This window comes from Leuresthes tenuis, unplaced genomic scaffold (assembly GCF_036924035.1).
Source record: "Leuresthes tenuis unplaced genomic scaffold, fLeuTen1.0.hap1 SCAF_22, whole genome shotgun sequence".
NCBI lineage: Eukaryota > Metazoa > Chordata > Actinopteri > Atheriniformes > Atherinopsidae > Leuresthes > Leuresthes tenuis.
This window is the reverse complement of record NW_027325376.1, coordinates 18,649,484-18,663,649: the sequence shown is the minus strand read 5'-3', so window position 1 is coordinate 18,663,649 and position 14,166 is coordinate 18,649,484. Positions and strand designations below refer to the sequence as shown.

The 14,166-nt window shown below is 38.9% G+C and overlaps 1 protein-coding gene across 7 annotated transcripts in view; it reads left to right on the top strand.

Moving 5' to 3' along the window:
• The window catches only part of nrxn2b (neurexin 2b), a 634,570-nt gene that overhangs the window by 520,596 nt on the left and 99,808 nt on the right, over positions 1–14,166 (top strand). For all 7 annotated transcript variants that reach the window (XM_072375804.1, XM_072375805.1, XM_072375806.1 and 4 more), the window contains one exon: positions 10,225–10,406. In XM_072375804.1, the coding sequence (XP_072231905.1) occupies positions 10,225–10,406 (182 nt within the window). The remainder of the gene's footprint in view (positions 1–10,224; positions 10,407–14,166) is intronic.

Genomic DNA, 14,166 nt, shown 5'->3' with positions numbered 1-14,166 from the left:
TTCACTTTTTCAAAAAAAAAAAGGGGGGTAGCGGGGTCAATCTGGTGGTGCATTACCTCCAAACATGGTGAATAATTAATCAACATACTCCCATTGCAGACCCTCAATCTGAAATATTTACACATTTCTGTCTCTTGCATCTACTTGATTGGCATGTTATTAAAAAAGTTAGTGTGAAAAAAACGTTGTTGCTATTGCTGCTCTGAATGGGTTTGTTTTTTCTTGAATGTGTTTCTGAGCACTTTTACAGTCACGTGAACAATCCTCTTTAAATTTGTGAGGTTTATTTCAAGACAAGGTCTTTACCAGAGCTTAAACTGTGATAAAATATTACATCTTCTTTCATTTTTTTATTTAGCAAAAAACTAAGCCTAAATGCTGAAGCAGTGTTTAATTATCGGCAAGCTTTGTCAGTTTGCTGCTCTGGAGCATTCAGATGTGTGTTAATGCAATGCCAAGGAGGAAAGACACCAGCAATGATACGTAGACAAGTAACTGTAACTGCTAAGTTGTTGCAAAGAATATTTCCAAACTGTCTGGAGTCCACCATTCTACAGTGAAAAAAAATATATATTCACAAGCGGAGAACATTCAAGAAAGCTGTCAAATTTCCCGGGAGTGAACGTCAACCATCAACCTCACCCCAAGGTCAGATGAAGATCGGAACAGAGATTTTTTGTTACAGTCCAGAAATGAGGAATTAGAATAGTTCAATACGGAAGTAACAATCTGTATCACTCTGAGACACGATGTTCTCATTTTTGGAAATATTACATAGGTGAAAGAAGAATATATATATAAAAAGATTTTTAAAAAACTTGATTTATTTCAAAATCCAAACAAACAAAGGACGCGACTGAGTCTGAATTCCAAAAACCTAACTATGAAAAACTGACAAAACAAAACCTGACTATGAAAGAAACCCTGACAAACATGACATCAGTGACGGGGAGGATCTGACAATGAACCTGAACAAATCTGGAGACTAAATACAGTAGAGGATGATTATTGAGCGAATGCAGCTGAGGGAAGAAACACAGGTGATGTGAGTGAAGCTGATGGCAGGGCAGGAGAGACTGAGGACAAAAGTGGAGACATGGCCAGACTCGACATAAATTTCATGACCAACATGACAGGTTGAGCTTATTTGGAAGTGTTGCCAGGAGAAATTATCTTCTCTCAGGAAATAACATGACAGCATGGCTTTGGTTTGGAAAGCTGCATCAGAACAAATTACAAGACACCCCATTTGGGAAAAAAACTAAACAACAAGTCAACACAAACACTTCATAGCAACCACCAAGCACAGAAATGGAGGGCTGATGATTTGGGCTTGTCTTGCAGCCACAGGACCTGGGCGTCTTTCAGTCATTGAGTCGACCATGAACACTGAGGCCATCTGTAGGATAGTTAAAGCTTAGCTGAAACTGGGTCATACAACAGAACGATGAGACAAAGCAAAGCAGCAATTTGCATTACTGAAAAAGAAAAGAATCAGTGTGCTGTAATGGTCCAGTCAAAGTCCAGACCTTAACCTGATTGAAATGCTGTGGTGGGAGAGCTGTGCATCAGCAAATACTGCTGTGAACTGAAGAAATGCGAAGAAGAGTGGGACAAAATTCCACTGCAACTATGTGAGAGACAGAAAAGGATTAAAACCGGTGCTTTCTTTTTTCACGACTGTAAACGAAAACTGTTATTAAATTTCTTTTCAGCTTTAACTATTTTGGATCCTTCTTTCTCTTCCACTCGTGACAGATGTCTGACAAGATAAAGGACATATCCCGAAATGCAAATGTTTGCATGAATACTACATATTTACAGTTTAGATTAAACTCAAACTACTTAGCCAAAGGTACTTTAGAATATTTCATCTGTAGTATTCTAAGTTGAGGTCCAATAATTCAGAAGCAAAACAAAGCAAAACTGTTACTTTAACTTATTCACCAATATTGTTTTATCACTGTAGACAAAACTGAAACAAATCAAAATATCCTGGCGACAGGGATCTTTTCTTATTTTCACTTTCCTCCTCTTTATATCATTTTAATGTCAGTTATGCTTGGATTCACATTTGGAAGTTGCACATAAAAAGGTCACAAAAAACAAAGGATGAAAACAAAATAGAAAACCTCCCAACCTCTCTTAAGAGTTAAAAACACGACGAATTATCTCTAGTGCAGCAAACACTTAATTCAAATGACTCAATGTCAGCTCCTTCAGCTTCGAGAGAATAAACAAAGCAAATACTCATTGATGGACAAGTTACCTCAATTGGACTGAAAAAATTCTTGAAGACTCCCATTTGTCTCTTGTTTTCTTGGCCATTGAGACCTTTTTTTCTGTCTTCCTCCAAGAGATTTGGTTTCCAGATAGGGACAACACTTTTAATTAAAGCTATGCGGGACATAACCTACATCACCACCTGCTGACAACATTATGGAGCTTAGTTTATTCACTTTAAAACAAGTGAATAAAACAAGACTAATGGGCTTTTTCTGTTAAGTGGCTCTTTAACAGTTTGCTCCAAATTTTCATCCCAGCCACATGGAAGCAGAGCTACTGGAGGCACACAATCACAGTTATTTGAGAAAATAGTTTAAATGAAAAAAACACAAAAAAAGAACAGATTAAGTTTTGACATGTAGTTCTTGGTCATGTGTGAAGGTTTCTTGGTTAATCTGGTGCTTACACAGTTTTCCTTTTTTTCTCGTAGTTTCATAGAACTGATTTAAATCTGTTGCAAATGCTGCTTTCTGTTGGACGTCCCTGTCTCAAACATACCAGACAGGAGGGTGTGTTTTGGGATGATCGATAACCTCCCCAGATGTTTGAAACTGAAAATATGCAGTCTGGACATGCTCGTCCTGCCCAGCAAGCTTTCTAAAGACATTTCTCTTCTTGTCAGAGAATGAAATATCATAAATGCATGACTTCCACCTCTGTCTTTTCATATTCTCCTGATGGTTCTTTGACCCTCAAGCCCACCCATATGTATTTTCTAATTTTCTGTGGAATGGTATTTGTACAAAAACCTTTCTCTGATATCAATCCCCCTGTGGGTGCATGACAAGCATTCTGAGATGTCTCTAACAACCTCACAAATCACATCGTCTGTGTTGAAAACAAAAAAGGAGAAACATTCCCAGACTGTAAAAGGTACAACTGTGTATCAAGTCCCCACTGTCAGAGACAGGGCGGGGTAACAATCATCAAACATCTCAAGCTGACCGAAGTGATTCCTGAAGACTTCGGGAGATGATTTCCAGATATGCCTTTGTGACAAAGATCACAAAAGTGAAATTTATTTGTAGTGATTTGCCATTCTAACATTTCAAATCAAGCAAGCCAAGTCATGACAGAAAATATTACAAAAACATTCAATTTCTGTCTTCCTCCTTTCATTTTTAAAATAAGAGCCACAAAATGCTGATAATTGTTCAGATTTGTATTTAAATGGTTTCAAATAGGCAGTTTTATAGACAAAGATGTAAAAACAGCATGGTCCAATCCAGTCCGTATTTTGTATGAATTCTTCTGTTTGACATGTCAAAGACACATTTTTCACAAAAAGCAAGAAAAAAAAAAAAAATTTTACACAGAAACGACTGACTGTCCTTTCTGAGTTTTTGAGGCATCCATGATCAAGTGTCGTCTCACATTGTACTACAGAGGGCTTTCATCCTTTTAAGCAATCTTTCAGAAAGTGTAGATTGAAGAGAAATATTAGCCAACCAGAAGGGAATGACTTGCCATTTCCACTCTAGATGCAGTCAGTCTTTGGGTTGTCATTTCTTCTATTCTGCCACAGTGAAACAGCCATCCGACTAAGGATGGCAATGTCGGCGAGGTTGTTAGAATATAAAGAATGTTTCATCTCTGAGTATTGATATGTGATCCTGCACAAGTGAGAAGTGACGAAGGAAAGACCCCAAAATGTCAGGACTTGTTTGTGCTTAAAGTTCTCGTCAGGGTGTGAGTGCATGCACATAAAAGACTGCATCTTTAAAGATTAACAGCTTTCTGAAAACTCATATCAGCCCCTTTCTTTCCCCACTCTGCACATCTTGTAAGAGTTGCCGAAATATATATTGTGTCAAAAGAGTTGGTAAAAAAAAGGTTTGAGTCTTCTGTTCTAAAAGGAATCAATAGCTCTGTCTGTCTTCTAAACAGCTTTAAAAAAATCAGCCAGCTCTGATGCAATAATGTATAAAGTTTTGTGGAACCATCTCTGTTATTGCTTTGAGAGCCTGAGGGGTTATAAGTAAGAAGTGTGTATGAATTTACATCAGTGCACAGCACCGGTGCCTTCAGGCTCATTGTCTCTTGAGTATTGACTTCATCACCACCATCAGTCCTTTTTTCTTCCTTGTGGAGTTTTTTTTTATTGCTGGCCTGTCTTGCAATTTTTACACTGTCAACTCCCAGGAGGCTTTGCAACTGGCATTTGACACCGCAACATTGACCGCAGGCCTTAATGAAAAATTGTGGCGTCTGCTTTCTCCAATATGACCTGTTTATCCGCACAGTAGATGGCGGTGGCCTAGAATCCACTATTCCAAATCAATGGTCCCTCACAGAGAATGCAACTCCAATGATAAACTTGTGCGTTCTCCTCTCGCCCCAATGTGGAGAAGGAGGGTGAGGAAAAGGGGAGGGTGTGCAAAAAAAAATCTAAATCAATAGGTTTTTCATTACAGCTTTGATTCATGAGTCCTTTCTGATTATTTTTTTCCACCCGATTCGTAGACAAAGGAAAATTGTATTTTCTTTAGACCGTTCCTCTTCAAACCAAATTACCAGCCAACCCGTGTGAATGGAGATTATAATCAAGGGGCATCCCACATGGTTTGATTCGAGGTTTGATTGCATTCTCTCTATCCTCAGATCTGGAGGTAGGATTGATTTGCCAGATCGATGAAACCAAAGCTAATTGGACAAAAGTAATAAATATTTATCTTCTTCTTTTGGATTGGATGAGTAATGAGTGTAAAAGAACATTTCCATCATTGTTGTTATTGTTGTAAAGTAAGACAGGATTGCTTAACTAGGTCATGGTGGACTATGGGTCAGAAGAATCTATACTCATAGTTTTTTTTTTGTTCGTTGAGAAGCCCGAAAGCAGCACCAAATACACAATACATATGTGTATTAGTGCACATCTTCAAAGGTCTTTAAGTAGCGACCAACCTAAGAAAATACAATCTCAAATCACAAACTTATGACAGCATGGACAATATATTTCTAAAAAATACAGCTAATCACACACTTTGACTTTATGTCATGTACTATGAACCTAAGACATTTTGTATTTTGTCTTGAGAACTTTATTTCATTTGTTAGTATACGACCATTACTGCCTTTCGGGTCTGTAACACATGCAGAAAAAAACTTGGAATGAGGGCAATGTGCAGCTAGTAATGAAGTTAGAAAAAATTCTAATAATGATGTTGTTCAAAATGGTGACTGTAATCATGCTTTGGTACAAAGCAGCCTCCATGAAATGCTGTGTCTTCGAGGGGCAGAAGAGGGCAGAGGATCTCCAGTTTGTCGATATGTGTGAGAAAATTATTGAACTGGTCAAAAACAATGTTTCTCAACCAAAGATTGGAGAAGATTTGCATATTTCTCCTTCTGCAGTGCGGAATATCATTAAACCATTCAAGGAAGCATGTATTGCAGTTAGAACAAACAGTATTCAAGAGCCAAAGACAAAAAATGACTAAACAGACAGTTTCCAGCAATAGGTTTGTGATATGGGTTATGGGGTTTTGTACAGGTGATCTTGGCAAAGCTAATTTTACATTTCTCTGATGGCAGCATTAATGAAGAAATGTATACTGAGCAACACATGCTGCCTTCAAGAAGACATCCAGAGCAGCCCACTAGACTAAACCAGAAACAAATCATTACTGTAGCTGTGAAGAAGATACGATCAGACTGAAGACACAAATGTTAATTTTTGATAGAGACAAATTTACTGTGCTTAATGCTACACTATATTCATTCCTGTTGACCATTTTGCAAAGCAGACAGAAAGTTTCAGATCCATTCCTGGGCAAATATTTGATGTGCTCACCTGCTGGAGAGTTAGCAAGACCTTTGTGTGTTCAAAGATCTTCTGCACTGTGTGCATAGATGTCCCTGATTTTATGGAGATCATTGTGTTGAAGACAACCAGGAGAGAATACCCTCCAGACCTGTCCTCTTGGATTTGATAAACACCTCCACCCCCTCTTTTTAGCTCTGTCTCATCCTCTCATTAGTGTGTGTTGCACTGCAGTATTCAGGGGGACTTTTCAAGCAGAGCAGCAGGTGCTTGCTGGAAGAAACAGTGACACATGGATGCACCCAGTCAGACTACTCATTAGAGGCTCTGTGCCTTCTTTGTCTACTCATTTAGAGGGGAGAAGAGTGCACATACACATGAGCAACGGGCTTACTAGTCAACAAAGCAGCAGGTGGGCACTATCAGCTGCACGAATCAAAGAAGGCAAAGTCAGCGTCAGGTGGCTAAAAGACAAAGAAAGACGTAGAAAGAGTGTTGTTAGACCTAAGAAGTTCTTATTTGACTTTAGAGTCTGAGTCTGAGTTTTTCTGCCTGAGAACATTGGGACTTAGGTGCTTGTGAGCTTTATGGCAGCAAAGAAAATGTGCAGATGATTAAGACAAAGTTTAGGGTGACAGGTATGACTGTCACAGTGACATCAGGAGTATGGGGAACTCCCTGAGGAAGATGAAACATATGGTAAATGCCATGCATGAGAGGACTGTTAATTGATGAGTTATCTCAGTGTGAGTACATGCATAGAATATGTAGTGATGATCCATATTATAAGTTTAAGTTGTGCTTCACCCTAAATGCGATGTATTTCTGAGGATCTTTTCTCCTGAAATGTTACATGACAGCACTGCAGATATTTTAATTGAAATTTGTCAGAACACATTTCTAAAATGCTTCCAGTACTTAATTTGGATTTAAGATGCAGTTCTGTGGGTGTTTTTGTGACTTTATCTTGGTATATTAGGCTCATTAACAGAGGCTTTTGTGTGTTTTTTAAAAAGGTAGCCTAATTAGTTAAGAGGCTGCCCCTTGCACAGAGGCTGGAGGTCCTCCCCGTCTCTCTCGGCCCACTTTCATGTCAAACCACTTTCATATATAGGCCACTAAGTGCCCAAAAAAACTTGATTGATTGATAATCTGTTTCCTGACAGATGGCCATGTATTTATGTATTTAGAGTACTTGATCATTTTTTGCCTCATGTTGCAACTCCGAGCCCAGTGGCTTTTGCTCATAGTGGGTTGTCCACTAATTGTAGAATTGTCAATTTAATTCCCAATGCTTCCTTGCTTTTTAAATATACCAAACCAACATCAAGAGTCAGGCCCCCAGCTTGTGCTCTTTTTGTTGCCAGCATCTAGGCAAAAAAATAGTGGTGGAACACACATCCAACTGCCAGTTAAGACGTTGGTCTAAAAAAAACCCCAGAAGACCACATTGTTTTAAAAAAGTAAACAAAGCAGACTTTGCCTATTATCACATCATTGTCATTCACTCTATATTGAGGTTTGTGTGTAGTTGTAGGATATGGCAGGTAGGATTTTATTTTAATTTTTTTTTCAGTAGTGGCACTGGCTGTGGAAGAAGATGCAGACATACCGATACAACAAGTTGGATCGTTTTGTAAAATACCTTGACTAGGTCCCACAGTTTAGACGGTGTTTAACACACCAAAAAGACAAGACACAGACTGTTGAATAAAGATCCAGTGGTTCTCGATGACTGGTCAACGGCCTGGTGGATAAGAGCTGTAAGAATCTCTTAGCAAAATACTGAACACCAAGTTGTTCCTGACGGCTTATGTGGCTGTTCTGCTGTCATTGGTGTTTAAGTGAATAGGATATTGTAGAGGGCTTTGGGTATAGCTGATGCTGAAAAGCACAATATACAAATAGACATTGAATAAAAGAAGAGTTTGAGCTTCTTAAATGAACATGTATCTAATTACATAAAAACAATGAACTCTAATGCCTGTAAAAGTAACCAACAAGACTGCTCAAAACTGCTGCTTTATATACACATACTTTTTGTCTTTTGTTAGAAAATCCCTGCTTTTTAAATGTTTGCTTTCACAGCCTGAGTAGTTATCCCTCTGTGTAGAAAATCGAATAAGACATAAAGTCAGTTCCCCCTATAACTGTATGGATGCATTAACAACATTTCCTATTTCTCCCACATGGCTCCAGTCTCATCTATCACAACATGGCTCCCCTCCCTCTGTGTTTGTCGGCCATTTTAGAAATTTTTTCTCTCCTTCCTCTCCAGGTGTATGTTGCCCGGTTTCTGCAAAGCACCAGTGCTCCATAGAAAATAAACAGGAAAAAGAAAAAGACAGAACACCAACAATTTGTACTTTTCCACCCTAAATATTCCCTGCTTCCATGCCCTGTTCTCTTTCTTCACCCTCTCTGTTTTTTTCCTCCTCCAGCACACAACCTTTTTATAGCCCTCCTTGCCATGCTGCGATAATTAGTCAGTGCTGAAATAATACAGCCTCGAGAAAGTAAGAGCTGAGCGGAGGGCTAAGCTCTGCTTAGAGGAAAGGAGGGGAGGTGGAAGGAAAAGGGGTTGGTAAGAGTCGGAGAGAAAGGGAAGGAAGCTAGACAGAGGGAGGAGAGCGGTGTGTGTCAGCCGATTTTAAATGGCTACCAGCGGATTGTTAGATAATGAAAGTGTCAGGTAGCTGAGTAAGTGTGTTTGTGCGTGCATGAGGACCGCTTGTCCTCATTCTTCATCAGGCTGATTTTTCCCCGTGTATGACCATCAATCTGAGGATGTTGTTGGCCTGTTGGCCCTGCAGTCATCACAGCCTCTGCTTTCCATCCTCGCTGCTCCATCCACACCTACAGAGAAACTTAGCACACACATGTGCACTTTCATAAGGAAGCATCAGATTGCTGTAAAAGCCAATGCTCTGTCATTCTGTCTCCATGGGTGACCGTGCATATCTGAATCCATAGTCCTGTAATTACCTGATAAGCTAACAACAGAAAATTGGACTGTTTGCCAGATTTCATGGTCATGCTCTTGATGTCCTTTCAGTGAAACACAACTGAGAAATAGTTGGTGTTGTCATTAACGGAATCATTGAAATTCCAATGATGTTGGTGAGTGGGATTTTGGTGTGCATAATGAATATAACCAAATCCCTTGTTCACTTTGGTATTCATTTAGCTGCATATTGTAAATGTGTTAGTATCCCTGTGTGTATATGTGTGTGTATGACCGGGGTGGGGGGGCAGCACCAAGAGTTGAGAGGGGTTCACTGTGGTTTCATTACTTTATGCTAATCACAGGCAACGCCCATCATTTCCCATCAAGCTCACTGCAGCCAAGCCAAGTATTAACCACTCTATTACAGTTCAAACATGAACATTTTTTTTATTATTTATTCATTTAGCTGCTAGAACTCCAAATACTACTGAGACAAAGTTCCTTAGACAGAGAGATCAGAGGAATATATTTTGTTGGTGTTGACAGGTGACTGGGTACACTAATAGCATAGCCAACAAAGAAGTTTGTCAGGGCACCTTATTTTGAATGCAACAAAACTCGAGGCAACTGAAACTACAGTGACTTGGCAAATTAGCATTTCAAAGGGAAGCCACAGCAAACACTGATGTAGTTGTAGCGGTAATGTTAAACTTGACCTTATGATCATAATAAACACTGCCACAAACACAAATGTGTTGGTAACCAGAACGAAGCCAGTCATTCACGTGTATTAAATTTGTTATTTAAGCTGCCCATTTTTAGCTTTTCTGCTGGAAAGGGTTGACCTTCAAACATTTTGCTAATGTATTGCTCATGAAATTTGCAACTTTGTCTTGTTTACTGCACAAAATTGAATATACTAGGTTTAAAAAGGAAGCTTTACTTAACAAATTATAATATGCAGATTATTTCCACAATGTGCTCAACACAACAAAAGAACTTATCAGAAGAGAATACATAAACACCAGCTGAAATGGTATGACAACACATAAAGACAAAAAAAGTCTAGTTACATTACTAAAAAGTCAGCTTTCTTCTTCTTCTTTGTAGTCAAATCTCTTCCATGCTGTACTTTCTGTTTGAACTTATTTTGTGTTTGGATTTATGAGGTTTGAAGTTTTATTTTACTGTCATAACTCACTAATCTATTTCTCCATGTGTTTTGCAGCTGGGACAACTTACATTTTCGGGCGAGGCGGAGCCCTCATCACATACACCTGGCCACCCAATGACCGGCCGAGCACAAGGGCAGACCGGCTGGCAGTGGGCTTCAGCACGCAGCTGAAGGAAGCCATTCTGGTCAGGGTAGAGAGTGCCAAGGGACTGGGAGATTACCTGGAGCTGCACATAGTAAGATATTATCCTGGGCACATTGATTTGGGGCAGGGTGGGGTGATGAGGGAATTGGAAAGCACACCAATATTTTAAAACCTCTCTGGGGCACCAGCAAGGTGTTTCTAGTTCTCTGGAATTAACTCAGTAAAGGCATCTAAAGCTATGAAACCTAAAACTTTAAGAATACATTGTTTTATCTGGAAACAAGATACGACACCAATTCCAAAAAAGCTGGTAAAGATATCATTTAAAATCAGAATGCGACAATTTGCAAATCTCATACACCAATATTCATTCACAACAGTACTTTTTTAAAACACATTGCGAGTGTTGAAACCAGTGAATGAGACATTTTATGACTAGATGGAAAAAATTAGCTTATCTTGAATTTGATGTCAGCTACACATCTCAAAAGGGACTGGAACAAAAAAGAAAAGGCTGGAAAAGCCTGTGGTGCTAAGAAGAAAAAAAGAGCTTGAGGAAGATGTTAGAGCTAAATAGGTTAATTGGTAACTGGCCAGTTACATGATTGGGTTTTAAAAGAGCAGTATATAGAGGCAGAGTCTCTCAGGAATAAAATTGACAGATCTCCAGCAATCTGCAAAAAATTTAATCTACAACCTTCAAAATAATGTTTCATCTACAGTAGGTAATATCATGATGTGATTGAAAATCTGGAGACGAGTGTAAAAAGCATCAATACATCAATATTGGATGTATTAAATAAATAAATGATGAGTCTTGAAAATTATTGCATGGGCTCAGGAACACTTCCAAAGAGCATTGTCCATGAACACAGTTCAAGCTGACATTGAAGCTCTATTAAAGCTCTATTTCAAAGAGAAGCCATATTTGAACATAATTCAGAAACGCTACTGTCTTCTATGGACATAAGCCCAGGTACAATGGACTGAGACAATATGAAAAACTGTCCTGTGGTTACACAAATTGAATTTTGAAACACTTGTTGGAATTCATGAACGCTGTGTCCTCCGAACTGAACAGGGTTGGTCTATCCAGTTTTTTGTTTGCTCAGTCCAAAAATCTTCATCTCTGATGGGATGGTGGTGCATTGGTGTCTATGGACACTAACGTTTTCAGGGAAAGCCTTGCGTAGTTCACCAAGACAAAAACTATGACACTGACACTGTTGAGGTACTTCCTTTAACCGGTATTTCGATTTTTTTAATTGAAGTCCTTGCATGAGCCACCAAAACGTATCATTGCATTCAGAGTGCAGAAAATGACTAATCGCGCACTAGTCTTTCTTATTTCTAGTTATCACCCTCATCGTGGTTTTAAAGCTTTCACATGAGAGGCTTAAAGGTGATTTAAACCCAAATTGAAATGGTAATTACGAGAAAGCAGGCATTTAAAAATACACTTACCAGGGCTCTAATTGTCTTGTTGACTCCTGTGTTTCCTCTACCAAATATTACATTCCGGACTCACAGTCATTTTTATGGTAGGATTTCGGTTAATCACCAACTTGGACTACAACTGTTAACTGTGATCCACTAATCATGTAACACACTTAAAATCTTAAGTATTTTCAACTGTAGTGGCTGGTAGAAGTCATGCTGCACCAATAAGGAGTTAGATGACAATATCACTGTTATCTCCACTTATCTACCCTCAGCTGTCTGAACAAGCAGATGTTTGTGTGTGTGATCACACCACTTCACTTCACAGTGACCCCAATTTGTTTGGGCTACCCGTGCCTGAAAGCGACAGGAACACAGTTGACCCGGGGTCACTTCTCATCCAGTGCTCGGTAAACTGAGAGTGACAGGGTGAGGGATGATGGGGAAATAGAGAGGAATAGGTGAAAGAGTGAATGGGCAGAGCTGCTGGATCGACCAAGTGGGTCAAGGCCAATTTAAATGCTCTTGAAATCAAGCAGTAACTATTGATAATGACTGTAATTATGAGAGATTAAAGTTGTAAATATAATGGACTCAACAAATGGTGGTTGGAGTGGTGATGAATCAGAGGTCAACTACGACTCTGATCTGTCATGGGTGATTTCCTGTAACGTGCTATGATATTCCTGCTATTTTTCATATTTTAGAGGTTGTTTGGGGAGAGTGACATATAAATATTAATACAACGCTAGAGGACAACATTAGACAGTATTATATGGTTTATGCACATAACACACACACACACATTTTCTCCTTCGCGTAGTGCTTCTGTATGATAGTGAGTGTGTCACTTTCCTGTCACCCAGGTCTTTAAAAATTCCTGTAGTCCCTCAAACACACTGGAAGCAAACAGAAGTTTCTTGTGAAAATGTAATAATAGAAATGTATTTTTTTTTAAATAGGAACAATGTATTTCTCTAAAACAGCACAAATGTTATTTACTCATACTTATTCAACATTATCTAATGACCCTGCTGGAAACATGTCTTTGTGGAACCACTCTGAGCTGAAACAAATGGTACTTCTCAGAACTTTTACAACACTCTGTTATGTGGATTAATTTGTGTAATGTGACTTCTGTAATGAGATGTTGTTGTTCTCTTTGTCAATGTAACTCTGCAAGTACTGCAACAAAATTCCATTTGCCTCCATTGTATCGAAGTTTTGCAGTAAATCCCATAAAAACAGATGAGAAACTGAAGTGAGCCACGTCACTTTCAAATTCACTTTCAACATCTTTTCTTACACGTTTGACCGTCCGTCTCTCTAGTGTATTCTGAACTTTTGTTCAGTGCAGTGCAGGGCAACACTTGATGTTCACAAAAACAACAGATTACATTGTTTGTCTCGTTTTTTCCAACAAACTGACATTTTTATATCATCGGTCTAGTTGATAAATGCTGTTTAAACAGCAGTTGGTGTTTGTGAACACTTCTTGCAACATTGACTGGGTAACCAGAATTTATGAGCAGCAGTACGAGTGAGATTTATACACGCCATTTGGCAAGATCTATGAACGCCAGCTGACAATATCAAAACACAATTTTAATAACCATAACTGCACACATTTTAAATATCAGTTGCAAATGATGATTGTGAATGCTGCCACACACGGAACATTGGGCAGCATTCACAAACGTAACCAGTGATATGAAACGTTAAGCAGCAGGAAAATGAGAGGAGCTGAACTCATGTTCTTTCAGTGCTGCATTGCTTCACATTATTGTTGCCGTTTTTTTAAACTCTTCTCTCTCAGAGTAATAAGCAATAAACTAGACACGATCAATGCTGGCTCTGGATTTTTTAACATGGCAGTCATAATCTTTTTTTGCTGGTCTGGTTGGTCTGGAGCCAGAGCTTTTGTGGTCTAAACAAAAAGAACTGCTTGAAAGTTTTGCCGTGGGTCCAAGCCAACATTGGTACCATTATTTTGGAGAAGATGGTTCATCATGAGCAAAAATATGGCTCATCAGCCTTTCAGAAGTCAGGTTTTATGTTTATTTAGATCTTTAGAATGACTGCAATGCAAGTTCATAAGGAAAAATGGCCTCAGGCAACTGATCAAAAAGTCAGCAAGAACTTTCCATCCATGATTACACTGAAAGGGGATATTATATTATAGTTGGGTTGCTGTGCCTTAACTCCTCACTCCAAATACGAATACACATTCGAGAGGTGCAAAAATAATTGGAAAGTGGTTATCAAAGAGCCAGCTCTGTTGTTGTATAATTGTTCACATAATTTCCTGTGTGTACATCATCTGTAACCAAAGAATTCCATTAGGGGTCAAACTAGCGAGCTTGGACCATGCAAGACCTCAGGATGAAAACAAGTAACTTGGAGACAACAGA